The sequence below is a fragment of the Takifugu rubripes genome, chromosome 18 (genome assembly GCF_901000725.2).
Source record: "Takifugu rubripes chromosome 18, fTakRub1.2, whole genome shotgun sequence".
Classification (NCBI taxonomy): domain Eukaryota; kingdom Metazoa; phylum Chordata; class Actinopteri; order Tetraodontiformes; family Tetraodontidae; genus Takifugu; species Takifugu rubripes.
In genome coordinates, this window is record NC_042302.1 from 9,527,737 (window position 1) to 9,554,227 (window position 26,491).

At 50.2% G+C, this 26,491-nt stretch overlaps 2 protein-coding genes across 3 annotated transcripts in view; one reads left to right on the top strand and one right to left on the bottom strand.

Annotated features, from left to right (window-relative positions):
* The window catches only part of ano2b (anoctamin 2b), an 89,950-nt gene that overhangs the window by 34,958 nt on the left and 28,501 nt on the right, over window positions 1-26,491 (bottom strand). The gene's annotated exons all lie outside the window — the stretch shown is intronic.
* On the top strand, window positions 327-13,962 carry ntf3 (neurotrophin 3). 2 transcript variants are annotated; one of them, XM_011613528.2, is made up of 2 exons: window positions 327-477; window positions 12,929-13,962. In XM_011613528.2, exons 1-2 carry the CDS (start codon window positions 460-462, stop codon window positions 13,781-13,783), a joined length of 873 nt encoding a protein of 290 aa, XP_011611830.1. In that variant the 5' UTR covers window positions 327-459; the 3' UTR covers window positions 13,784-13,962. The 2 variants fall into 2 exon arrangements, with proteins under 2 accessions (XP_011611830.1, XP_029681457.1); XM_029825597.1 differs by lacking the exon at window positions 327-477 and adding an exon at window positions 6,209-6,510.

The window sequence follows — 26,491 nt, forward strand, 5'->3', positions numbered from 1 at the left end:
TCCTGTAAAGTCGTGCATTAGTCACGCACACACACACACACAGCCCGCACACGCACGCTCCTAATTCGGTGTCCTAATTCATGTCAACAGCCTTGTTCCGCTGACAGACAGTGGCAGCGTGCACGCAGAACTGTACAGCGACGTGCGCCAAGAGCCATCTGTTCCGTAAGAGAGAGAGCGCGGTGTAGATTATGTTGTCCAGAGAGAGAGGGAGGGGGGGAGGGAGGGAGAGAGAGAGAGAGACAGAGAGAGAGGGGGGGAGAGAGAGAGAGAGAGAGAGAGAGAGCGAGAGAGAGAGAGAGTGTCCCGGCAGTATTACGCACACCCTGATCCTCTCCACAGCAGTTTGCGCACCGACTGGCGGCGCCCTCCGCAGAGTGAGAAGTTTTCGCCAAAGGATTCTAACTAAAAATTAATCTCCTTCATGTCGGCTCTGTTGGATCCCAACCCGTCGATGCTATGGTTACGTTTATTACGGTAGGGGCTGTTCATGTGTTTGAGTCTGGTGATTGTGGTTATTTGTGGAACGGGAACTGACTGACACCTACTCGCGTCGTCTTCTGTGCGCTCAGGAGTTTTGAAATGGACCCAAACGACCCAAATTAACTGGTTAATCTGTTAAAATCATGTGTCAGGGCGCTTTGGAGCTGCTGGAATTATAAGAATGACGCCTTGGAACTTTTTAGGAGCAGGTTTTGAATTGGTGTGTGAATTCATCCGAGTGCTCCAGATTAAATATTTACCTTTTGCATAAGAGATGAGCCGAATTATAGGTTCATCTGGAGCCGCTTCCTTCAGGGAGCCGGAGCTTTGCTGGGGAACAGGCAGCAGCACGAGGCCGTGCGCGCGCGGACTTTCGAGGGGAACAGAAACTTAGTTACCCGTCTTTCAGCGCGTTGTGTGCACAGGTAGTCAGAAGGGTTGGGTCCCTCCAAAGCTTGCCTGGGCCAACAAACATGATTGACATTTTCACGCATAAGCCAACGCAGCTCTGCACGGCGTGCACGGCTGGCACATGCACGGTTCAGATGGTCAGCCTGTACCTTTCAATTAGGCCCCCTTTAAACTGACGGGCAAGTCGATATGTCTTTAGTTCCCCCCTCACTTCCTGTTTACCTGGGGAAAGCTCACTGGTTCCGTGGAAACTCCATCCTCGGGGCCTCGTTACGCGCACGGATCGTTCGTTTTCTCCACCCTTCGCGCGCCGGGACACCGTCCGACGCTGTCGGTGGTCCCGCTTTACACCAACTTTAAAACTTGGAACTGTGATCCTTGAAGTGCAGTAAAAGTAGAGGGTCAAAACGCCTCAACTTCCTGAGAACAAAAGTAAAAGAAAGAAGGAACTTTTCTTGGTATTGTAACTTCTTACGCACGCGGATTGATGCCCTTATCTCAACTGCTGAGGGGAAATTTCTTTACATATGAAATCATTTACAGATTTGGATGTAACAAAGACAGAAACCCCGAAGAAAGGCGGGCGCGCGCGCGTGGCCTGTGCACACGGGCGCAGCTGGGCGTCGGAGCGGTGCTGCTGGCTCCGCTCGGTGCCACATGAGGCCTGGACAGCGTTGCGTCTCTCTGTGCTCGCTGCCGCGGGATTCCACTGAAATGTCCGTGGGAGTGCGCGGACGGGGCGCGCACGCCGCCGCAGCAGCTGTTGCAGCAGCAGATGTGGCACAAGGGAGGAAAAAGACGGATCTGTAGCTCTGTTCCCCCTTTTTGGGCCCTGGAGCCAAAAGCTGCCTCCCAGGCAACTTGGCAGCGCTGCTGCAACAGGTCAGTTTCGATTTTAAGGAGAAAATCCCGAGTAAAAGAAGAGATAAGGATAGAAAAAAGGCAAAATGGCTCCCAGGTGACTGATAAGAGCTAGAATCAGTGCTGTCCAGGCTGTTTTTATCCTTCTTTCCGTCCACTTTCTCTTTCATCAGCGCTCCAATGACAAACATCTAAGCATGTTGCTATGACTTCATCCTCAAAGCCCAAATTAATGTGATCCACCATCCCGATTCTGGTTCCGTTTGTACCTGAAAATCGCTGGAAAAATGATCTCCATTGAGTTTAGTGTTTCAAATTTGAAGGGTGAGTGAGTTGGAATGTGGGAGCGTGCACGTTGTTCTAGCGCTTCTCTACCACATGACTGGAAAAACAATTTCAAAAGCAGCCTGAAGGATTCCAACGCTGCCTAAACTCCAGCGATGCCCATTTAAAATGAGGCAGCACCAACAGTTCGGAGAGTGTGTGTCAGATGTTTCTGCCCCCGGCACATGTGAGTGAACCCTCCTGGTCACCACATCACCTGGTCCTGGTCCTGGTCACCACATCACCTGGTCCTGGTCCTGGTCCTGGTCCTGGTCCTGCCTGCAGACAGGCTGCACCCTCATCGCTTCCTTTATGGGCCACCAAGACCTGAAGAATGATCAAGGAGCCTGCAGCTCGTCTCTGTGCTCCGAAGCGCTCCAGATGTTCCTGCTGTGGCCGTCGGTGTCTCCTCCATCTGTGGAAACCGTCCCATCACTCTTAAGGTCCCACTGAATGACTTGTCAAGTGCGGCTCAAGTACTTTTCCAACACATGTCCCGACTAAAGGGTCAAGCACCTGAAGGGTTTCCTAACGAGGCTCCTGGGTGCTGGAGTCCTCATAAAGCTCCGTGAGATCCTGCAGGGCTGCAACATTTCATCCCAAAGTTGCGACCGAGGCACCAGTGATTCACATGTTTGCTGGGTTCCTCTCCTGCTGCTGCAGCTCCGGGCAGCTGCCTGCACACACACGGTTTACACATTTCCCCCCGTGTTTACACTCCACGCATTCTTACGGCCCGTTTCGGAGCACGGAACACAGAGCAGAACATCCCGAGCCCTTCATTCATTCGCCTGTGACCCAAAGGGCTTCACAGACAGATCTGAGCAGCCTCCTCAGGCCCTGCTGCAGCTCCACATCATGTGGTTTAAGGTGAGGCTTCCTGAGAGCTCGGTCATGTGACCGTCCCACCTCTTCTCTGGCTTCTAATCTCCCTCAAGCATGTTTTTAGCTCCTTTACCTTCACAATCTCCCATCAGAGTTTGATACATCCGAAGCTGCCGGCTGGGTTGAAACTGCTGGATCGGTTCTGTTTCCTGTCACATCTAACCTAGAATTGTGTGTGTGTGTGTGTCCCTGTGTGTCCCTGTGTGTGTGTGTGGTCTGCAGCTGATGGTGCTGGCTTGTGTTTAAGCATAGATGTCCCACATGGGACGGGAGCTCCACACGGATGTTCCAGGAAGTCCTGAACGAGTAAATGCAGCAGATTGAAAACATACGTTTGTAGAAGTCACCTGTACTCGTTGTTCCCTCAGGTTCCCTGATGGGCCCTGATTGGATGCAGTCTTCCAGCAGGGGGCGGGGCTTAAGTCTGCTGCATCTTCTTCTCCGGTCTTGGGAATACTTTCTTGGTTTCTCCTTTTCTGAATTCTGGAGCCACAGGGCTCAGATACGCATCAGGATAGGTGGACTTGGGAACCCGGTGGATGAGGTGTTTGTGTTGGCAGCACAGAGAGGAACTCGGGTTTGGGCTTTCACGGCCTCCTTGTCTAGAAAGACTGGGTCCTCCCTGACGCTGCAGGTTAAGCGCAGCTAAATGCTTTGTGTCGCAGAGAAGCGTCAAACATCAGCTCTACAAACAAGGAGACGCGGGTCCAGCGCCAATATCAACACAAGACTTCTATTTCTTTTGGATTACTGTTGCATGATGGGATTTGTTGTATGAGGGGTGTGAGAGCTGTACACCGACATCCATGAATAACAGAAGGCTGGATGTGTTTGAAATCTGTGCACCAGACAGAAAATGAGCCCATCTGGCATCTCCACTCCTTCGTTGTCGGAGAAACTCTGCTCCTCTTGTGTTTAAAGCTGCAGAGGCAGAACCAGGCTCTGGATTCCACCCCCTTCCTGGAAAAGCTCCCTGGGTTTTTATTGAGCATCCTCACGACCAGAGACCGCCGCTGATTAAGAACACACTTTTCACCGTCGTTGGGAATGTTGCGTCATCACACCTCGGAAAAGTGACCCCCCGCCCCGGATGGGTGCGCTCCCAGAGGGGCGCTGGCTCCCAGAGGGGCACCGGCTCCCACAGGGGCGCCGGCTCCCAGAGGGGCGTCGGCTCCCACAGGGGCGCCGGCTCCCAGAGGGGCGCCGGTCCCCACAGGGGCGCCGGCTCCCAGAGGGGCGCCGGCTCCCAGAGGGGAGCAGGCTCCCACAGGGGCGCTGGCTCCCACAGGGGCGCAGGCTCCCAGAGGGGCGCCGGCTCCCACAGGGGCGCAGGCTCCCAGAGGGGCGCTGGCTCCCAGAGGGGAGCTGGCTCCCACAGGGGGAAAGCGTCAGGGTGCAGGTCAGCGTCTCCAGACACGCTGGTGACTCTCACCACTGAGGGAGGGCAGCGGTTGGTGTGTGTACACACGGAGGACTCTGTAAACAGCGCAGAGGGAGTGGAGGCTGGACGTGGGGAAGAGCGCTGTGATTAGGGATTCTGCTGATGACAGCCCACGTTGTGCACAGGCGCAGCGTGACGCGGCCGTTCGGTGTGGGCGGTGATCTCGCTCCCTGCGTCTCAACCTCCAGACAAACACTTGTGCCATAATTGTCCTGAATGAAAGAGGAAGCTCTCGTAATGCGGAGAGACACTTGGCAGCACCTCAGGATCTTTCAGCAAGACGCGGTCAACCGTGGTCGAGTGTTTGGAGGCAGCATCGGCCTCCAAACCTCTGCTTTAGGGTCCAACACGAGGAGACCACAGACTCTGCTCTCACGTTCCCGACCTGCTAAGAATGGGATGGTTTGAGTTCTGCTGCAGAAAAGATGCAAGAATGCTGGGATAATCCTCCAGGTTACATCATATACTACCGTTTCGCCTCACTTCCTGGGTTGGAGGGATCCAGTTGGACCTCGTGGCTGCCAAGTTCAGGCGCAGCGATTCACGAGCAGCGGTCTGGCGCTGATCTGGGGAATTCATTGGCAGCTCACAGAATGTGTCCAAGAATGAAGAGTCAGGCTGAGTGAATCACCCAAAAGTCATCTCCAGCGAATCCGCCTTTCGTGATGTCATCCTCTAAAGGAGCTCCGAGCCACCCAGCAACGCGCTGTGCTGGTTCCTGTTGACAGGTTCGGTTTAGCAGGACACACTCCATATGTTAAAGGTTTAAAGATAATATAATAACGGGGAGGCCGACTGGGGCCATAAGGAGAAGCTGCTGAAAGGTTGTCAGGGAAATGTTGGAGCCGGAGATTAACGTTGGGTCTTTGGTTACAATTACAACATTTTTCTAAACTTAATGCCGCCATTTTTCAGCCTGTCTGGAGCCGCGAGGCGTTCGGGTGCATCTGCAGCCGCCAGGGAGTGAAACAACCGTAGCTGATGTGACGTGTTGCTTCTCTACAGACAGAAAACATCTGCTTGCTGAATGCACAGGCAGGAAATCCCGGTGTTAAAGATCTGAGGTGGGAAGACACAGAAACGGCAAAAAGGCCAAAACTCCTTTAGTTTCAGAGGGAAAACAGCTCTTTAACAGCAGGTTGGTGTTGAGCACGTTTCAAAAATAAAAGTCCTGGAAATGAAAACACCTGAACTGGTATAACCTGATCAGAACCTGAGCTCAACCCCAACACATGGCCGCTCTTCCCTGACGGACTCAGCGATCAGGATTTAAATCCTGATCTCCTGGAGAGATTTTTAGGCAGTGGCCCAAAATAACACCACGCTTTCTATTTTGGGCCGACGGGAATGAACCTGGACTCACTTCTGAGCCAGGACACACTCGAGCACATCAAACGTTTGAGGAAGACCTGATTATGATTATTATTATTATTATCATTATTATCATTATTATTATTATTATCATTATTATTATTATTATTATTGAGACTCAGGCGGAACTGATGAACGCACAGCAAAGCTGCTTCCTTGGACAGGAAGTGACAGATCGCCACGTCAGGGTGAGGAACATGTGCATCACCCGCATCGTAGCCTAGCGCTACAGCTAATTAACAACATCCAACAGGCGGATGTTCACATACGGGAAGGTGGTTCCAAACGCTCCCAGGTGGCATCAGGAACATCACAACGGCCAAACCAGGATGCAGACCTGCTCCAGTCTATTCCTGTGTGTGGTTAGCTGGGGTGGACGGGTTATTAGAACCTTTAGCGCTCTGGTTCTGGCGCTCACACACCACTCTGGGACCTGTGAGCGGACCGTGGCAGAACGTGTGGCCGCAGGAGCCCAAGAGAACGCCTCAACATCCACCCAGCTGGCTACAGAGTGCTGCCACTGAGGGTGGCGTGTGTGGCCCGGCGCCGTGTCTGGCCCGGCGCCTGAACGCACCAGCAGCTGGCTTCACTCTGGGTCCGTCGCTGTGGCTGAGGTGTTAAGTTTCACATCAACAGTCTGACACAGAACCCCGCTGCTCCACGCTGACCTGGTTTGGAGGCGGGCCGGGCTACCAACACCTTGTATTTGGGGGATCTTAGCGCAGAACTAAAAGGTCTGTACGTTTTATTCACATAAATCCACTTTTAGGGGAAGAATAATTCCTCCTCTGGGTCACGGGGGTGCTGGAGCTCATCCCAAACAGCTCCAGGGGAATGCCCTATGGGGGAAGCGGGCACGAGGAGAACACCATAACCGCACATAGAACTGCCCCGAGCCGGGAAATGACTCCAGAACCTTCTTGCTGTGTGTTGCTGCCCCGGCTGCTCCACAGCTCTGGTGACAGCCTCTGCGTAAAGCTTCTTTTCTTCTTCAGAACTTGTTGTTAAAACCGCACTTTTCCATTTTGGGAGTGATCGTGGCCGAACTGGGCTCATCTCAGCTGCTGCTGCCGACACCGGGCCGGTCCATGTCAGACATCTGGGACGCCGACTACACACGCTCACAAGCCTGGAAATTAGGGAAAGTCATTGGAAAACAATGTTTCCCAGCCTCTCAGTTCAGGGGTCGCACGTGTAAGTGGCTGCGTCCGGGTCTAAAAATACATCCTGAGCAATGACACACTCTGGGAACTGATCCGAAACCTCTCCGACCGGCGCCGATCAGTGACGCCACCGTCCACTCGCGCCGTATCCATGTGCCAAAAGGCCCAAACACACTTGCCTTTGCTTTCTCAGGCTGCCTTTAATGACACAGCTCACACACACTTTCACTCAGGAGCTGCCGGCACACACACACACACACACACACACAACCACAGATGCTAAAAGGTGAGACCACACTGGAGCATTAATTAGTTTTCTCATGGCTTAAACGCTCTGAAGGAAGACTCGCCGGCACGGAGAGGGAAAAACAGGGATAATTCACTGTTATGATTGGAATTCCGCCCTACCCTTAAATTACCACAACACCCGGGGGGGAAGTCAGATGGAGGTGTTTGCAAAAGCAAGGAGAAGCTTGCCTGTTTGGGATTCCACAGAAAAAGGCAGGAACCTCCAGAGAGGGATAAGTGTCCGTGAGGCTAAGCCCCTTTACCCGCGTTGGCTAACCTGCAGCCTAAGCTAACCGCTGCGTCTCGCTGGAGCCGAGCCTCCTCTCTTTCCGGCAGACGTACTTGGCCGACGACCAGCAGAGACTTGCTCAGTCACTCTGCTCCGTCAACAAAGTCCCCAGGGACCTTTGAGAAACAGGTTGCTGCATTTTCTACACACGTTATGCCAATTAAAATAACGCGGAGGCTTAATCCAGCTTCCTGAATTCTACATTCCTACTGTTCCTACCGAGACATTAACGATGTTGCTGCTGTCTCGTGACACAGGAAGTGAACAGCCAGGTAGACTGTAGGTTAAAGGCCACTTTATGTAGCTACTGGCGCATCGTTTCCACCCTGCTTCCTTGTGCAGGTGCAAGGTCGGACCCACGGAACCTGGGAACCTGCGCGTGCAGCATTAGCTGATCTGAATCAGAGGGTGTGAGCGGCGTGCGCAGGGAGCAGGAGTGGCGTGACCTGGAGTGTCCCATCACATCAGTCACGCTGCACAAATAAACGTGCACGTCTTGGAACACTCGTGTGTGAGATGAGGCCGTTTAACCGGCGGTTGTGTGCAGCGAGGGGGGGAGTGGGTCTGACCGTTTATACATTTAATTACCACTAAAAGGCGTCTGGAAAACGCTGTAAACGCGCAGCTTTTCCTGCCCGTTAATTTGGCTTTTACCAGCGGCAGTAAACGCCACGCCAGCCTCACGCCAACCTCGAACCCAGTTCCAAACAGAGTCCACGGCCACGGGGACGCCGTTGGCTCCGTTCTGGCGTCACATCTGCGACGCTGGGCTGGTAGCCGAGCTGCAGACGTCCACATCTGTGACTGTCGCCGGAACATCTGGACTCAATTGGAGAGCTTTAGAGTTCAGACGTTGGTGAAAATCCCGTGGGAGGATTTGCCGGGTTGGCACGCTGCTAAATGTTAAGCCCCGTCACTAAGCTGCATCATTGTTGGGGTCTCCTCGGTAACCTTCCAGGTTCTACACCCGTGGTTCCCTGACCCGCCCGGCGGTCAGGAACTCGGATTTAGCCGATCGTTTAGGGACTGTGTCACCTTTGACTGACAGCTGGACCATTTGTGTGGCTTTAGGTAAATACCTGGATATAAAGCTTACGTAAATGACCCGATTTTGAAAGTCACGTCCATTTTTTCCCTCTCTGAGCTTTTTTCCTCCCTCTCTCCCTTCATCTATAAAATCAATCTGAGCTTGTTGGTCGGACTTAATCCCCTCTTTCTATTTTATTGATAGAACTCATAGATTTGTTCCCTTTTCCATCAACTCCTGCTTATTCCTCAGGGCTCAGAGGGATCCTAGAGAGGCGACCCGTCCACCCCAGAACCACTCACGCACACTCAGGGTTCATCTAGAAGCTAACATGTTGGACTGTGGGAGGAGACCGGAGTCAGTTTGGACCCACCAGTTCAGTCGGTACCGTCATAAAGGAATGCCAAAGGTCAGGTTGAGGGTCATGCACGGTCTTTTGAAAGGACTCCAGGACTGCGTGCTCATGAATGATGTACTGAAGAAGCTTGGCGGAGCTGCATTCACAGCTCCGCGCTAGGAAGCTCTGCTCCTCTAAAAGAGTGTGTTGTGTAAGCGAATAAGCAGCAAACACACTCGTTAGCTTACTCAAAGCGCAGCTTCAAACTTCGGGAGTTAAGCTGATTTTGGGATTTAGGGGATCTTTTGGCCTTTAGCTGCAGCATCTGCGCTGATTACCGACGCCATCGCTACACACCCATTCCAACATGCTAACGTGAGACTTAACTCAATTTCTGTGTGGAAAGAAGGATCCAAACCTTGTGGCTACACAAGAGAGGACGCCAGCGATGCTCCAGAGAGCTTTTAGGACCTCTTCTCCAGTTCAGCTTCATATTATGTGTCCAGTGTTTCCTAATCAGTGATGTTCTGATATGATTACAGGGGTGGACGCAGTAGTCAAGATTAGCATCTCATCAAAGGGTTCTTCCAGTTTCTGTCCTTTATTTGTACCACAAAGAGGAACTACAGTAGTTTCTAGCCTGTAGGAGTGGAGGTTCCTTCCGAAAGGTTCAACATGAGTGCATGTGTGAGATGTGAGGGGGCCTAATCTGTGACCTGATCTTAATGCTTTACAGAAATATACAAATCTAAATCATTGTGGACTTTCTGTGGAAGATCTGCGACCAGAGGGGCCTGAGCTGAATCTGTTGCTAGCTTAGTTGCTGCCATGGATTTTGGCATTTTATGAAATGTGAGAAGGCAACAGGACTGAAATGTAAAATCTCCTGGATCTTTAAGTGACAGGAGGCATTTAGGGGATTTTAGGGCCTGAAACATCTGCGAACCAAAGCTGTGACTCCTCCATTATATCACCGCTAGCTTCCTGCTGCCTCCCTGCACACACCATTAAGGCCGTTTACACAGTATCTTTGAGCAGGGTTAAAGTTATCTGTGCGAGTCTACTACTTGAATTAAAGCTATTAAATTAAAACTACCCACTAGTCAGAGGCCCTCTGGTGGTAGGCTGCTGTAGTAGCTTAAATGCATGTATTTTATTGAAACCTCAGCCAGGGAGAAGTGTGCCTCTAGTTCCCCTTAAAACATGGCTGCGCTGCATTTAAATGCACTTTTCCTGCACTGGTTTAGGTCAAACTGAATAATTATCATGGAACAATTTTAAAAGTTCTGTAACCAGGATTATTTTAGCTTTCAGGTGCTTTTTAGGACAATCGACCAAAGAATCTAAAAGCTCTGTCCGATTAATTACCGATTAATTGCTGTTTTCATTGGTTAAAAAGTAAATCATTGGTACTGTTCATGTGGCTAAATTCTACTCGATCCTGCATCTGATATGTTGATATCGATATCAGCAGAAAACAAAGAGAGAGTTGATGAGAAGAAGTCACGGAAATCTCTCCGCTCACAAGCAAAACCAACCCGGATACGACAAATACCAGTTTTTACGTTAGGAAAGCAGCTCGTAAGTCAGCCGTTTACATCTGCTAGCTGCTAATGTTGTGGAAGGGGTCCATTTTACAGCACCCAACACTCAGCTTCAGCCTCCATCCTCCCTGAAGGGGCGGAAGCGGCGGTGCAGCTTCAGATCCTGCACAGGTGTAGCTGCGTATGTACGTGCACAGTTTCTGCAGGTTTGGGTAACAGTTGTGGATTTGGACGGACGTCGGTGCGTTTCGGACCGGGACGTCCGGATCGGGTCGAGACACAGCCAAGTAACGAGTTAAGCGGCCTTCGCCAGCAGTTCTGTGTTTGTTGCTATGGGAGCGATTCTCAAACATTCCGGTTACCCGTTTATGGGAGCAACATGATGTGAAGGCTAACTACCACCATCTGTCCGCTCCAGCTTTATTCACTTCTGTAGAGAAATCTATAAAATGCAGGTGTGAAGCATCTGGTTCAGGAGAGTCGATGGAAAAACACCAACCTTCATCTCCGGGATGTTAAACTCAGTCGGGTTAACAAGACCTGCTGTCAAACATAACACGTCCATGTCATATGTCTCCATAGCAACAAACAAGAACGTGCACTCCCTTCCTCCCAGTCCACACGGCGAGACACCAAAGCCGTCTTTGTGACCTTATATTAACGAATGTGTTGCCGCTTTGATCCCTCCATTGAGATTATCTACCTTTGTGTTTTTGGGTTTTATTCCCGTCTAATCTGAGGATTTTGGAGCTCCGGTTCTCTGAGCTGCCCTGTTAGGACCTGCCATGTCCTCAAATGTTGCGTCGGTCAAATTTTAGCACCAAAGGAGGCCGATACGAGCCCGAGCGCTACCGTAGGACCTGGTGGTTCTTTAGAGTGAACAGGTGGAACCGTGTTGCTGGTCAAAGTTCACCCTTTGTCTCCTTGTTTTGTTTAACAGCCCCATAAGACGAGCAGGAAGCTCTCTAGCCTGTAGCTACGTTTGGAGCTGCACTTTGGAGTTTTTCCCGACATTACGCGGCGCCAAAGGATTTGTCCGGTTGCAGATGGAATCAGGTCCCCGCTCTCAAGCACAGAGAGTAAAAAATCTTTTGGGATGAAAAGGAAACTTTCAATTTGTGGTTCAGACAGACTCTTACTGCTGACGCTAAGCGAGGGTGCCAGAATACATTTAACGCACATCGATATTAAATTAATTAGAGTCACGATGTGCAAGTGGCGTTCAGCGAGACAAAGCCCCCACATTCCAGTTTTACCCAGTTCTGTGCCTATTTTCAGGCCTCGGTACCATCTGAATGTCACATGAACTTATATTGTCCTTGAGCAATTCTGCGTCTAATTGTGAAGGAGCCAGTGGATGTCTTGTAAACACGCTCGCTGTGGTGCCACATTCTCTCATGTGGAGCCAAAAGGTCGTTTTCACAAGTGCTTCACGCACACAACATGATGCCGAGATTTGCCGTCACGAAAAACAAGTCGGTAAATGAAGGAAGGGCATCATCCGACAGTCCCCCGCGGCTCCAGATATTTCTTCTTGTCCCGACCTGCTCCTTCAGTATGCACATGCTACGCTAATGTCTCAAACAGTCCAACGCGCCACTTTCTGCCCTTTTAGACCGAAGGGAAAGAACTTCCGCGAAATCGGCCATCGCGGCTTGGAACTGATGAGTTTGGGCAAATCTGGGTCAACGGTGGTTCAATCCCATTGAGGAATTGAGGACGGAGTTTGTTGTCCAGGTCTAAACCGTCACCGGGTTTATTTTGTTGTGGTCTGATGGTTTGGCACGGATTCTCCGAGTGGTGCTCCAACACCGCCATCGTCCAAGTCTTGATGGTCATGTGACTGATGGTGGGTGGAGCCTCAGGGCTGATGCCAAACCTTCGCCTCCGTCTGATGGTGGCTGATTAGCTGTGACGTGGTCGACCTTTGCTCCCCGCTGCAGCTGCCTGTCTTCTCCGTCCAACTGAGCTTAATTAAATGCGTCCTAGTTTAATGGGGGCGTGTCCCCACGAGGGTAAATATTCTCCCCAGAACTGCATGGACTCAACCTCCACCTCATGGTCCCTTGCACCCCCAAGCTCTCTGCCTCTTTTATGTGAACGTTTAATCTCCAAAGCAAATAAATGCTCCACGATTCTGTTAGAGGGCAACAGGTAGCTGTCCTCACCTGAGCGAAAGTGCTGGCATTCAACCCTCTTTCAGTCTGGGATAGCTTCATATTTGGTACGCTGTTTCCATGGGGATGTGTTTGAGGCATTTCTAAATCTCTCAGACACCATCACAAACCAAGTGGCTCCTCATTTACATCACTGGTGGGTCAGAAATGATTTGCTGCATATCACTTATAGCAAAAGACAACTTGATGAACTGATGGTACCTCCACAGCTCCAGATGCAGAGCCTGGACCTTTGGTCTTGGAGATCTAGACTTTTTTTGACCTTTTTTGGATTGGGGTGTTGGTTTTGTGAAGAATGACAGTAATTGTCTCTTCTTATCTCTGCAGATCTTACAGGTGAATCTAGTGATGTCCATCCTGCTGTATGTGATGGTCCTTGTGTACCTCTATGGTATCCAGGCAAACAACATGGACAGCAGCCAACAGCAGTCGAGTGCCGACCCTCTGAATTCCCTCATCATCCAGCTTCTCCAGGCGGACTTGACCAGGGGGAGGACCAGGGGAAACCAGAGCCAGCAGAGCAAGAGCCGGGACCCGGAGCCCCAGGACGTACTACCGCCCATCCTTGGAGCCAGCCTTCCCTTGGAGGAGGAGCGAGGCGGCGAGGAGCAGTGGGGGGTCGGGGGTCACAGTGATGGAGTAGATCAGCATCTGGTGCTGTTGAACAGTGAACTTCTGAGGCAGCAGAAGAGGTACAACTCACCGAGGGTGCTGCTCAGCGACCGGCCGCCGCTGCAGCCTCCGCCGCTCTACCTCGCCGATGACTTCGTGAGCGGGGACCCGAGTAGCGGGGCTGCGGCCAACAAGACGAGAAAGAAGCGCTACGCTGAGCACAGGAGCTACCGCGGGGAGTACTCTGTGTGTGACAGCGAGAGCCAGTGGGTGACGGATAAAACCCAGGCGGTGGACACCAGGGGGAACACCGTCACCGTCCTGGCCAAATTCAAAACCAGTCCCACTCAGGACATCAAACAGTTTTTTTACGAGACGCGCTGTCGGACGCCGAGGCCGTTCAAGGGCGGCTGCAGAGGCATCGACGACAAGAACTGGAACTCGCAGTGCAAGACGACGCAGACACACGTGCGAGCCTTGACGAAGCTCGGGAACTCGCTGGGCTGGAGGTGGATACGCATCGACACTTCCTGCGTCTGTGCGCTGTCGCGTAAGCACCGCAGGACGTAACGGCGTTAGCAAACTCCTGAGGACAAACTCCCGCGGGCTTTTAACCTTCCTGTGGAGGATTTTATTTCCTGTTTGGAACGCTCGGCACCACAGATTAACAGGAAGACCTCGGTCCTTCAGATTATATTTCACATTAATGGGCTGCAAATGGCCGCCGTTACACAGGAACATCTGACAGAAGGGCGGGGGGGGGGGGGGGGGGGGGGGGACTGTACATATAAATTATTTAAATTATATAAAATGCATGTAGTTTATACATGTTTATCGATCTCTATACGATGTATGAAGATATTTGTGTTATTTATTGAGAGAAATACAATCAAAAGGAAAAAAGTTTCTAAAAAGAAAGAAACATGCTATGAACTCTCTTTAATACGGGGGGGCAGCAAAGGTGCTTCACAGTGAGACTTTCCATGTGCCTTGACCGGTGTGGCTGTAGAGGCAGGACTCACCTGTCCCACGGACCAGATGTATGACCAAAATATGGGGGTCGGACCAAACTATAGTTTTACGCTCACCGCACACACAACACTGTTCTGTTGTAACACCATGAGTCCCTTCAGTCGTCTGGATGATTCTTTTTTTTGGACAAAATAAAAGTAGAACTTTCATCTTTTGGAATCTGCTGGAAGGTTTTTGGAACTATTTTATCCACCATTTTACGCTCACTTGTTTAATCCATCATCCATCCATCTGACTACCGCTGTACCTACCCATCCATCCAGCATCCATCCATCCAGCATCCATCCATCCATCCATCTGACTACCTCTGTACCTACCCATCCATCCATCATCCATCCATCTGACTACCTCTGTACCTACCCATCCATCCATCATCCATCCATCTGACTACCTCTGTACCTACCCATCCATCATCCATCATCCATCCATCTGACTACCTCTGTACCTACCCATCCATCCATCATCCATCCATCTGACTACCTCTGTACCTACCCATCCATCCATCATCCATCCATCTGACTACCTCTGTACCTACCCATCCATCCATCATCCATCCATCTGACTACCTCTGTACCTACCCATCCATCCATCATCCATCCATCTGACTACCTCTGTACCTACCCATCCATCCATCCACCTACCCATCCACCCATCCATCCATCCATCCACCTACCCATCCATCCATTCATCCATCCACCCATCCATCCATCCACCTACCCATCCATCCATTCATCCATCCACCCATCCATCCATCCACCTACCCATCCATCCATTCATCCAAACACTTTTATATTGTTCCCAAATATTGTAAAACCCTTGTGATGCTGGAGAATACATACAACAATTACCTCTCACATCACATTTTTACAGTTACTTATAGAACATCCATCTCTGGATCCATATGTGAAGAGGATCCAGAAACAAGTTCTCCTGGAAACTCTTTATGGGTAATTTCACACCTGAAGACCTGCCGAACTTCAGAAAGCTGCTCAGCAGGTTTTGATGTGTGTGACAGCAGGAAGCCATCAGCAAGGGCTTTCATTTGTGTGTGTGTGTGTGTGTCGGGGGGGGGGGGGGGGGGGGGGGGGGTCAGAAATATACACCTTAAAATAAAGCTTGTCTTCTTTGAAGTGTTCCCCCCCAGGTCACGTATTAAACTAAACAAAATAGAATCTGGTTACACTTGGGAAAGAAACAAGGACGAAGAAGGTTTAAAAGTCGTGAAAATGAAGGCTATAATTTGGAGGGATCGGCAGTTTTAATGCAGTCAGGTGGGAAAAGTGACGCCGCTGTGTGGATGTTAAACGCTCGGGGGGATCCGTGGCATGTCTGACTGTCAGGGGTCAATACAAGGTTGTTTATCATATATCTGACAGATCTTCTCCAGGCTTACGCTGAAGCCACCAGGAACGGTGAGGATCCGTCTCATCAATAGTGCTCAAGTCTGCTCCTGATTAACTCGCCAGGCTGAACAAATGCACACTGTATGAAATCAACCAGATATTTATCAAACTGGGTCAGTGATTTAGGGACGCCGTGGGCATCAAAGACCAGAGAACAAAAGAAAAGAGAACGTTACTGCTTAAACGGCCCGCTAACCCACGTTATTTCACAGAAATTGTCCCGCTAGATTGCAAAATTTAATTATCTGCAGGACGAGTGCAGAACAAATTCAGCAAGAATTGAATTGCACTCCTACAATGGCTCCCACTGTCTGCAGGTATAATCAGACAAATATTATAGTAAGGCCCATTCAGCGCTGCAGCCTAAAGGTCAGGAGGAAACAAGTGCAAGTGGAAGAGATAATGTCTGTCTGAGGACTAAAACAGGACCGACTCTATGCTGCAACAAAGATGTGACAAAGAGCTTTCAGAAACAGCCAAGGCAACTGCAAGCAAATGGCCTGAATCTCAACCATCCCCCCAAATGCTACATGCTAACTAGCGACCGCCTAAATCTAAGTGGGAAGGACGCCGCTCGAGCCATGAGACAGGAAGCGAGCGGCGTCGGAGAGACCAGACACGCAGCATAAATACAGTGGGAGCGAAGATGCAAACGGAAAGACACAATAACACGAAAAGACCAGAGGCAACGGAGCCGACAACGCTAGGACTCATTATGGAATTCCTGGGAGGTCACTGCAGAGATGTTTTAAGGTGAAAGGAATGCTGCCTTCAAGGTGTGACTATGTTGCCATGACAGGATACATTACCAAGCGAGGCGAACGGTAACAGCTTCCTGCTCGGCTATGGGACCCTCGGGCCTGGACGAGGCTCGCTGAAGGCCAGGCCGAGCGAGGCTCTGCTGCCGTCAGCACATCCACGTCGTTCAGCGATGGCGACACGTTGTGTCACCTCTAACGAGCAGGAGGATTTAAGGAGCAGCCAAGCTGACCTCAGCATATGGTCGGGGCATCGATGCAGATCTGGGCGCGAAAGCTGGAAGCTCCGATTCCACAATTTGAAGTTTATCACTTGCCCGGCTGCAGCAATGGATCGAACAGGAAGCTAACGTGGTGGTGGCTAACGGGGAGGACCACAGACCACTTCCCTCAGAGGACCACGGACAGCCAAAGGTAGTGGGCGCAGTTCTTTCACCGTCCTTCAAGAATCGACTTCAAAAAGGGAAAAAGATCTATAGCGTGTCAAACCCATGCCTTTGTACACGTTCTGCAGGTCACTTTCCACCGTGCCCCCTGGCGCTGTGATTCTTGGGCTTCGGCTTATATCCTATTACGTGTTTGACACATGAAAAGATGAGGGATCACATAAGGGATCAGGTAATAGGATTCAGAGGGATGACAGGTGTAAAGGAGGGCTTTTCCTGTCAGTCCTGCACGGATCCTTAAGAAGGGTGTGTGTGTGTGTGTGTGTGTGTGTGTGTGTGTGTGTGCGTGTGTGTGTGTGTGTGTGTGAGATTCTATATCCTGGACTGGACTATTGGTGCTGCTCTGAATGCACATGATTGGTTATTTCTCCTGACGGGCAGGTGGGGGCTTTTTTGGGGCGAAGGCACCTGAGTCACATCCTGGTTTCACGCGAGCCCAACAAAAGCACGTGGAGATCACCTGACCGGCGTGAGCCGCGATAGGTCGGTTTTGTGTGACACTACAGGATAAATATTTTCGTTTGAACCCTTTTAAAATGCAAAGTCGCTGCCAAAGACGACACAGAGGACTAAACTTGGGACTCCGGCCGTCTGCGTTGAAATGAGGGAATGACATACTCAAACGTGGCCTTCATCACGTGAGGGTCCGGTTAGGGGGGCAGAACTTGACCCGATGCTCTGAGGATTAGAGCTGCTTTAGAGGACCAGGCCAGAACCACAGCAAGTCCTTCGCTCAACAAGACATTCCACAATCCAGCTTTGAGAAATCCAGCAAGATCATGGATTTAAACCCCGACCCTTCCAAGACGCGACTCCTAATATGGGCAGCAGGGACGCATGACTGCCCAATATAGGCATGTTCTGCCAGCGGTCAATGTATGCTGAGACCTTCCACAACTGCTGAGGAACACACATTTTGGATCTGCTTTTTATGGCTAAAATATTTTATTAGCCGTTAATAGAGGCGGACAGAAATGGGTTGCAGTAACTCTGTGGCTCAACAGCTGGTCTCATGGAGCCCAAGCTCCAGGTTCTCCCAATAGCTTCCAGGTGCAGGGTTTCTGTGGGCTACATCAGCCCAGGTCTGTTCCAGGCCCATATGAAGCACACGTGTGTGGAAGACGTGTCGAACACACACACACACACACACACACACACACACACACAACAGATCCAGGCTGACACACACCACAGGGGATAAGAGAGGAGGAAATTGGAGACATGAGGTGACGGACGGATGCATTTTCTCAGCTGAGAGGCTGGTGTTGGCACTGGACACCCACACATGCACGCGCACGTGCACGTCTTTCGGAACACAATGGGCGATCACAAGATTGATCGTTTTCTGAAAGTGCTCAGAGCTGCAGCAGCCGTGCAAATGTGTTGATAAGGAAATCCAAATCAGCCCAATGAAGAACAAGTCTGGGCGTTACAACCCCTCACAAAGACCCTCTGTGTGCTTCTGCCTCTCTGCCCCCTTCAGTTGCCCCGAGCCACGCGGATCTTCATGGGAACTAACTGGATGTGACAGGTTCCTGCCGTTTAAGGATGTTTTTCAGCATGTGTCGGCTGATCTCGGGCCGCTGGCAGAGCCCATCGGCTCCCAAATGTGTTGGAGAGCCAAGGTCCTGATCAGGGTTTAACACTGTTGGGGTCGTTCACTCTCATTTGGAAAAGAAGGGATGAGAATTTCTTGTCAGCTCTGTCCCACAGGGCAGCATTAATAGGAGTGGAGTCACTTCTTCTCCTATCCTGTAAAAATAAGAGCTGCTGAGTGAAGGTGTGAAGGGAATTCAGGGAATATCTGTGTCATTTTCCGAACTCTTCCTGGATTAACAGAGTCAACACAACACGCTGACCCGAAAATTGACATTATGGTGTAAAGTGTTGAAACAAGGTTCTTCTTTTCCTCCACTGGTCCAATGTTGGTGATATTTCACAGCCTCTATGGGTTCGGCCCCGGGCTGATGTTGTTCTAATCTCTCCAAGAGGATGTGAGTGTTGCTGTTTGAGGGTTTATGGTCTGAGAACCCTGTCGGAACCGTGAACTCTGGGCTTGGGTGGGGAACAGAGACGCTCGCGCCGTCCTTCCCATAACTCTGAGATAATGTTATTCTGGTGCCTGCTGAAGTGGAGTCACAACCCGCTGGATCTAAATACGACCTTGTCTGGTTCTCTCACAGCTTCGGCCATAAAACCCCCTGTTTATTTTTCCAAGGAGGGAAAAAAGTAGCTTTGGTCTTGAAGGCAGATTGATTACGACGCGGAGCATCGCTCAGTTTTTATGAGCAGGCATTTCCTCCATTAATCACAGCTTGGCTAGCAGTCAAAGTCAACATTCATATTCTCGCTGGGTGATAATCTGATCTAATCTTATCGAGATTCTGGGTAAATACCTTTTCCATTAGGCAGCATTTTTACAGTAATTCTGGATCCTACTGGTCACCCCCAGGTCAGCGCTGCTGCTCTGGGAGCGATTCATCCCCCACAGATGTTAAACTGTGTGGAAACGCGCTGAGGCTCCATCCTGGTGCCGCTGGAGAAAGACCTGCAGCACCAGGATGGAGCCTCAGCCTGGGTGTTTATCCTCACCCCATCTGACCTACAACACAGGGATTATTCTGGGACAACTAGACACTATAAAACCTTTTGTACTGACTAATAAACTTGGATCAGAAAGGCCCGATAACTCATCCAGACCAGCTGAATGTTCTTCAGTCACCAGAGAGCTACTCTCGAATGCAGACGTCTCCTCTCCCATGTCTTCCCTCCTGAGGTCCAGACTGGACAATAGAGGAGGACTCGGGTAAGCCTAATCCTCCAGGAGGTCTTAGTGTGGGAGGGATCAGGAATTAAAGGCACAAGTGTGTTGAGACATGAGCGTACGACGGGTCACGCCAGGTCGCCTCGGTGGAGCTGTGAGCACGAGGACAGGCGAGGTCACGCGTCCCAACCCTGCTAAGAGCCGTTCGCGTTAGACCACACATCTGGACTCCCGCCCTGGTTGGTGGATGGAAACGGAGACTCCGAGGAGCCGCCACCGACTTAAACCGTGACAAGAACTTGAGTCGGTGAGTTCAGAGGTCAACTGGTGCTGGAACAAGTGGATATTTAGGGCTGATGGTCGGAGCGAGGCTAAACAAGGCTACAGCTGGATGTTCAGGCCCAGGGCAGCAGGTTTTAAATACACATGTGGAAAATGGGTCGTAAAAGGGCCGTTTTGTCGCAGCTTCCTGTTATGAGCAGGCTGATGAGTGACGTGAGGCCTTCTGGGACGTCGGGGTCAAAGGTCACAGCTTGCGGCTCATTACAAGAGCTGTGCATGTACGGAGATGGCGAGCAGGGATGAGAGCGTCTGCGGAACATATGGACGCCACGCGTGTCCGGGGTTGTGTTTACATCTTCCCTGAATGTAAATGGAATCCCCCGAGTCATCAAACGACTCGGCCGTGTTTAGATTTGCAGACCTGTTGTTGTTTACCAGTGACAGATGCACATTTCTGTAAAACATACAGAAAATGTTCCTACACGTCACGAGGAATGTGGTGTGTTCCTCGTCAGAAGCAGGAGAAATAACTCAGCCTGCTCTGACCTGGACCCCCCCCCCCCCTGCTGCCAGACCTGTTTCCCATTAACGTGTCAACGTGATGACAGAGCGGGTCCGATGGAAGCTCGGAATAGCTACTGTATGTCCACGAGAACAGCAGCGGCCGGGCCGGCTTCAGGAGGAGCTGCAGCGACCCCCGAGCAGAACAGCTGCTGACAGATGTGCTGACCGCCTCCACAATGAGAAGCTACAGAGAGGGGACGACCCAGAGGAGCCACCCATGACCCCAAACGCACCGCCGAGTGATGCAGTGCTGGGTCACATGACCCGGCCTCCACCATCACCCAGAGGTTTAGTGCTCAGCACCTCTGGGAACTCCTTCGGGAATGTTGGAAAACCACCATGAAGCCGAGGAGAGAACACCTGGAGGGCCGTGATCCGAAGGATCTGGTCCTTTGGAGTTCTGATCTCCTCGATCTGAAGATGCGATGTAGGAAATATGCCGGACAGGCTGAGGACGGAGGCGGGGCTGCGCGGCGAGACCGGCGATGATGCCGTTGGCGTCACGCTCACGATCTCGTCGGGACATCCGGGAGGACGGCCGGTGACATTTCCCCCTTTTTTGGGGACTTCTACACAAAAATAGGTGATTTTTTAAAGGCAGAAATGAATTTTAAAGGTTTGAGATCATCAATAACCTCCATTTCTGCCTCGATCTTCAATGTTTTCACTGGCGTCTGATTTGTTCTGCCACCTTCACCACGGAACTTCAGCCGTTGCTGCGCCGCCACAGCTCAAACCAAAGCACATGAAGCTGCCACTTTTATCTTCTACGGAACTACAATAACAATATTCCCACCTGAAAACGTTTGGGGAAAAACTGCCGCAGCCTCATCTGCCGGTGCATCTCTGAGGGTCAATAACGTTCTGCTAGCTTGATGCTAACGGCGTAAAGTTTCCATCACATCAACCCTCATGTGATAAGGAACCCTTATTGCCACCAGCATACGTGCACAGGAGATGGTGCGGGGCCGCGCCCAGGCCCAGGCCCAGGCCCAGGCCCCGGCCCAGGCCCAGGCCCAGGTCCCGGTGCCGGTCCGTTTTGGTGCCCTCCAACAGCCTGGTCTGGCCCATTCAGGTCATCACTTCTCTACCGTGCAGGTCAGTTACTCACTCACTTTGGTGACAGCGGGCGGCAAGAACGAGCAGCTGCTCCATCGATGACCTTTTCATTGAGCGACAGGCTCAATGAGGCTCTTCCAGCGAAATCAAACAAAAAAAAAAACCCTTCTTCATGGAATCGAAAGTGTGGAAAACACACAACCGTGAGTCAACGACCGCAGGGCTCACGCGTCACGCTGTAAACACACAGGTGGTGAGAAGCAGGGTACGTTTGATTCAGGCAACACACACACACACGCACACACGCACACACACAGATTACCCAGCTCCTAACCACCCTAACTAACCCTGAACTCAACCTTGAACCTTGAGTCTGAAGGTTTGGGGACCAACCAAAATGTCCTCACTTTGCTAGTAGAATGAGTATTAAGTTATTCAATCTGGAGTAAACACAGACACACACAGACACGAGTGTTTTTGTCTTGAGCAGCCACCAGATTCTCACAGGAGTGTGTGAGGGCAACAGGGGCCATAGGTGGTTGTCTGTGTTTCTAACCCCCCCAACACACACACACACACACACACACACACACACACACACACACACACACACACACGCACACACACACACACTCTGAGTGGAATCGCTCTCACCTCAGTATGGAATGTTCTATCCTCACACACACAAGCATAAATCTACTCTGTGACTCTTGATTATGGGATATGAACTCATGCACCCAGACACACAACCTGGACACACAAAGAGCTGCTGTGAGAAAAGACGCTCACCAGCACACACACACACACACACACACACACACACACACACACACGCACCAGCCAGGAGCCCCTCAGAACCGCGGCCGTATGGACACTATTCACCGTTCCAGGCATGGCTGTGGCGTCCAGGGAGCAGAACCGGTTTCATGCAGTGATCTACAGGGCAGATTCCCCTCGGATTAGCTCAGCAGATCTCCAGTGTTGATTAAAGACAAAGCTTGATAGAAAAATAAACAATGTGTGTGAAAATAAAAACATACCCACACCAGGAAGTAGCTCAACTAAAATAAAGACGTGTGCGAAGACATGAAAGCCAGAGTGAAGCCAGATGCCTCGCTAACGCTGGGACGCTACAACAGGACCAGCAAATAATCAATCAGATTAGCCTTCATGCTAATCTGGAGCAACGCAGCGCTCAAATGTTTGTTACAGCCGGTCCAGCAGATGGAAACAAGCTGGGACACAACTGGTCGCACATCCAAGACAATTCATTCAGCATGTGCTGCCCCTGAGGACGTGTGTGTGTGTGTGTGTGTGTGTGTGTGTGTGTGTGTTGAACATGACTGGAGTCATCTTTTAAACATTTAAGTGCTCATGGCTATTTTGGAAAGAATGTCTCAATTGTTCAGCTGTGTGTGTGTGTGTGTGTGTGTGTGGGGGGGGGGGGGGGGTACATTAACTGTTCTGACTTTCACCCCATATGTGAGAGAAACACACAAATAAGCACACACACAAAACAAACAAAGGCCCAGGCAGCGTCTCTCGGTGTGGACATCCCGAGCGTCTCCATCATTGGACATGTCAGAAGATCGTCCAGGCTGAGGAGACGCTCGGCTACAGGTTGCTAGGCAACAGGAGCTGCTCAGGCAGCCCCCTGACACTGAGGCTTCCTGCATCATTGGTGATTTATGGCAGTTTGAGGTGAAAGGCTTTGATCACTTGGCACGGAGGAGGCACGACAGCCGTTGGCCAAATGGATCCAGTACCGGCGTGGCAGAGTGAGGAGTTCAAAGCTTTTATAGCACGTCTCTAATCAGGATTTCATGTTGTGCTTGGCTTCCAATTGTCTTGAAAATTCCCTTCAATCATCGGAATTCAAGACGACTGATGTTTATTTTCGCGTGTCTTGAGTGAAACTCGCTCCTTCTTCCCGTCAACGTGAGCGTTTTAGCGCGTGGAGACATTATTGATGAGGTTTTGGGTTCTGGTTCCGTTCCTGCAGGAGCTCCAGGGGGAGGTGCTGATGGAGGAGTCGGGGAGGAGGCCAGCCAGGCTGCTCCCCAGGATGGAGCGCAGCAGTAGAGTTTGCCTGGAGACAAGCTAACTTAACTTGCTTAGAGACGCTAACAAAGATGCTAAGCGGTTTCCCTAGCATGTGTTGGCGTCGATAAAAGACGTATTCATGCTATAATGATGCAATGTTGCAATCCATTATCACACAGATAAAACTATGACATCTTTCAGCTTCCTTTCAGGATAAAAAAACAGGGTCATAAAAACATGGATAAAGGAGTGGTGTCAACATAACGGATTACCCTGCTAGCCCGACCGATTCACGTCTCACAGCAATGCGTCAATGCTACGTATTCAATCATTATGAAGCAGGAATTTCTAAACCAGCCTCCTCACTACGATTCCAAGACATTTTACTCAAACGTGATGATGGGAAGAGTTTAGACTGAACAAACAGACACCAGCACAGAAGCACCGACAGAGGACAGAGCTGCCGCTTCTAAAGAACCAACAGCAGCAACACCGACACACCCGTCACACATTTACCGTTTGCACAGATGGCCTGAGAATCAGACACACCCACCTGTGTGTGTGTGTGTGTGCGTGTGTGTGTGTGTGTGTGTGTGTGTGCCTCGAAGAGTGCACGCGTACGCATAATTGCAGGGTTTTGCATTCATAGCTTTGCGTTCGTGTTGTGTGTACAGACATGCAGCAAGTATGCTAGCTGCTCCACGTTGGGCTGGATATGCAAATACAAGGTGTGTCCCCGTGGGGGGGGTCTGAGCTGAGAGTGACAGCAGAAAGAATTCAAGTCACGGGTGTGAAGACTCTTTTCAGGTGTGCAGACAAAAGGTGCAGACAGGGAGGAGGGAAGGAGGGCGATGAGGTGGAAGACAGGTTTCCATTGAGTCAAAGGGACGTCAGAGGTGTCCGACCTTTTCCCCGTATCAATGCTAGCAAAAATGATCATTTCAATAACCTGGGAGCAGCAGGTGAGCTGGTTCCTGGCTGCTAGCAGGAAGCTCTAGGACAGTCCCCACTCTTCACCACCAGGGGTCAGGTTGGAATAAACTGGGCTAAAAGGTCCCGTTTGATAGCAGGTATGTTGGTTCAGAACCATGGTCAGCACCACCGTCTGCACCAGTGTGACCATCATCAAGGGATAATTAAAGGAGACCAACCAGTGAACGACATGCTCAACCAATAGCAGCCGACTGGCCCAGAACAAGGCTCAACCAGCAGGTCTCACAGCTGGAACCGCTGGAATTTTTAAAGACATTAAATTCAACTGTGACTCAAAAGGTTGATAATGATTTAAAAGTCTGAGAGAAGGTGGGTCTGGGCCTTAAACCTGTCACCAGGAGGTGGGGAAGGACCACATGATGCCTCCAGGCGCCTCAGTGGAACAGGCAAATATGTGACCAGTGAAAAACACGGAAGATTGAGCTTCACAAACCTTCAACGTACTGAATAAACAAGCTGCGGATGAATATCTGCTCAAATCTGAACTCTGCTGCTGTTGACCACACCAACATCTACGTTTGTGAAGTGTCGAGTTTTGTCTGAGTCTGTCAGAGAAGCCGAGAAGAAGAAGAAGAAGAAGAAGAAGAAGAAGAAGATAATGATGATGATGATGATGATGATGATGATGATGATGATTTAAATACTGAGGAAGATGTGTGTCAATGCGATTTTCGTGTTAGACGTAATGTTACAGAGAATGATTTGGACAAAATACGATTTTAACACACAATCTTCTGCACTTACCATTTTTTCTGCTCCACACTGTAAATCACCAGACAGGAAATGATGTCACGGCTTCATTTCCGGACTGTGTGAAAACTTTAGAACCCGTGTATGTGTTTCTCGTTATCTCCGTCTATTTCTGTCATCAGTTCAGCCAGAATAGTTTTAGCATTAGCCTAGCATTTATTTTAGCGCTGAATCATCGCTGCTACCACTAGGGGGCAGAACCAAAAGGATGTTCTTAAATACAAAACACACAAAGTTCTTTTCCATCATGTTGCTCTGGCAACCTTACATAACCTTTAGTTTGATTAACAAAATTAGGAGCTTCCTGCCTCTTATTTTAAGAAAACTTTATTGCCTTGTTGCAATGAAGAAATAATCTATTATTTGAAAAAACATCTGTAATTTTTGGAGATTTAAAACAATGCAAGAGATGACAACAAGTATTCAGTGATGTTTATGTCTGCAGCTGGTTGCAAAGTGGGGGAAGATTAAACAGCCTGGCCAACACTGCGAGTCCATGAAGCTACCATAGCTACGGTAGCTTCGGTAGCTACGGTAGGTATCAGGCATCCCATCATAAAGGTCATGTTGCTCTTATTAGTGCGGTTGGACGTGACATTCCTTCATATAACATACTCAAACAGCGCTTATATTACATGTTTGTTTAATGTTTTGACACTTTCAACGAGCTAACATCAAAGTTTCAATGTTAGCCCGGCTGAATTTCGCTGAGTCATATAAACTACTGAAATGGGATTGTAAATTACAACTAATCTGGGCCTACCATCATTTTAATGCTTTCTATAATCCTGGACTAATACAGTAACCACAGTCGACTAGTAATCCTCAACAAATCGCTACTGAAAGGATTTCTGTATTTATCATGTTTGTGATGTATAGAACAAGAGCCAAATAACTTTAAAAACATGCTCAAAGAGGCTTGGACACATTTTAAATGTAAAAACATGTAAAGCAAATCCAAACAAGTGGAAAACTAGCCGTGGTGGCATCGATGTCACCTTTACCACATAAAAAACAACTTTAATATGCTTTAATTAATATAGGTTAAAGGTGGAGTTCGCTAGCAAGCCTTAAATGGAGCCTCATTTGGGTAACCCCGCCCCCTCGAGGCGCTGACCAAAGCCACGCCCCTCGCATCAACGAGCACGAGCCTCAAACGCCGGTTTCTGAGTAGCAATACTAAA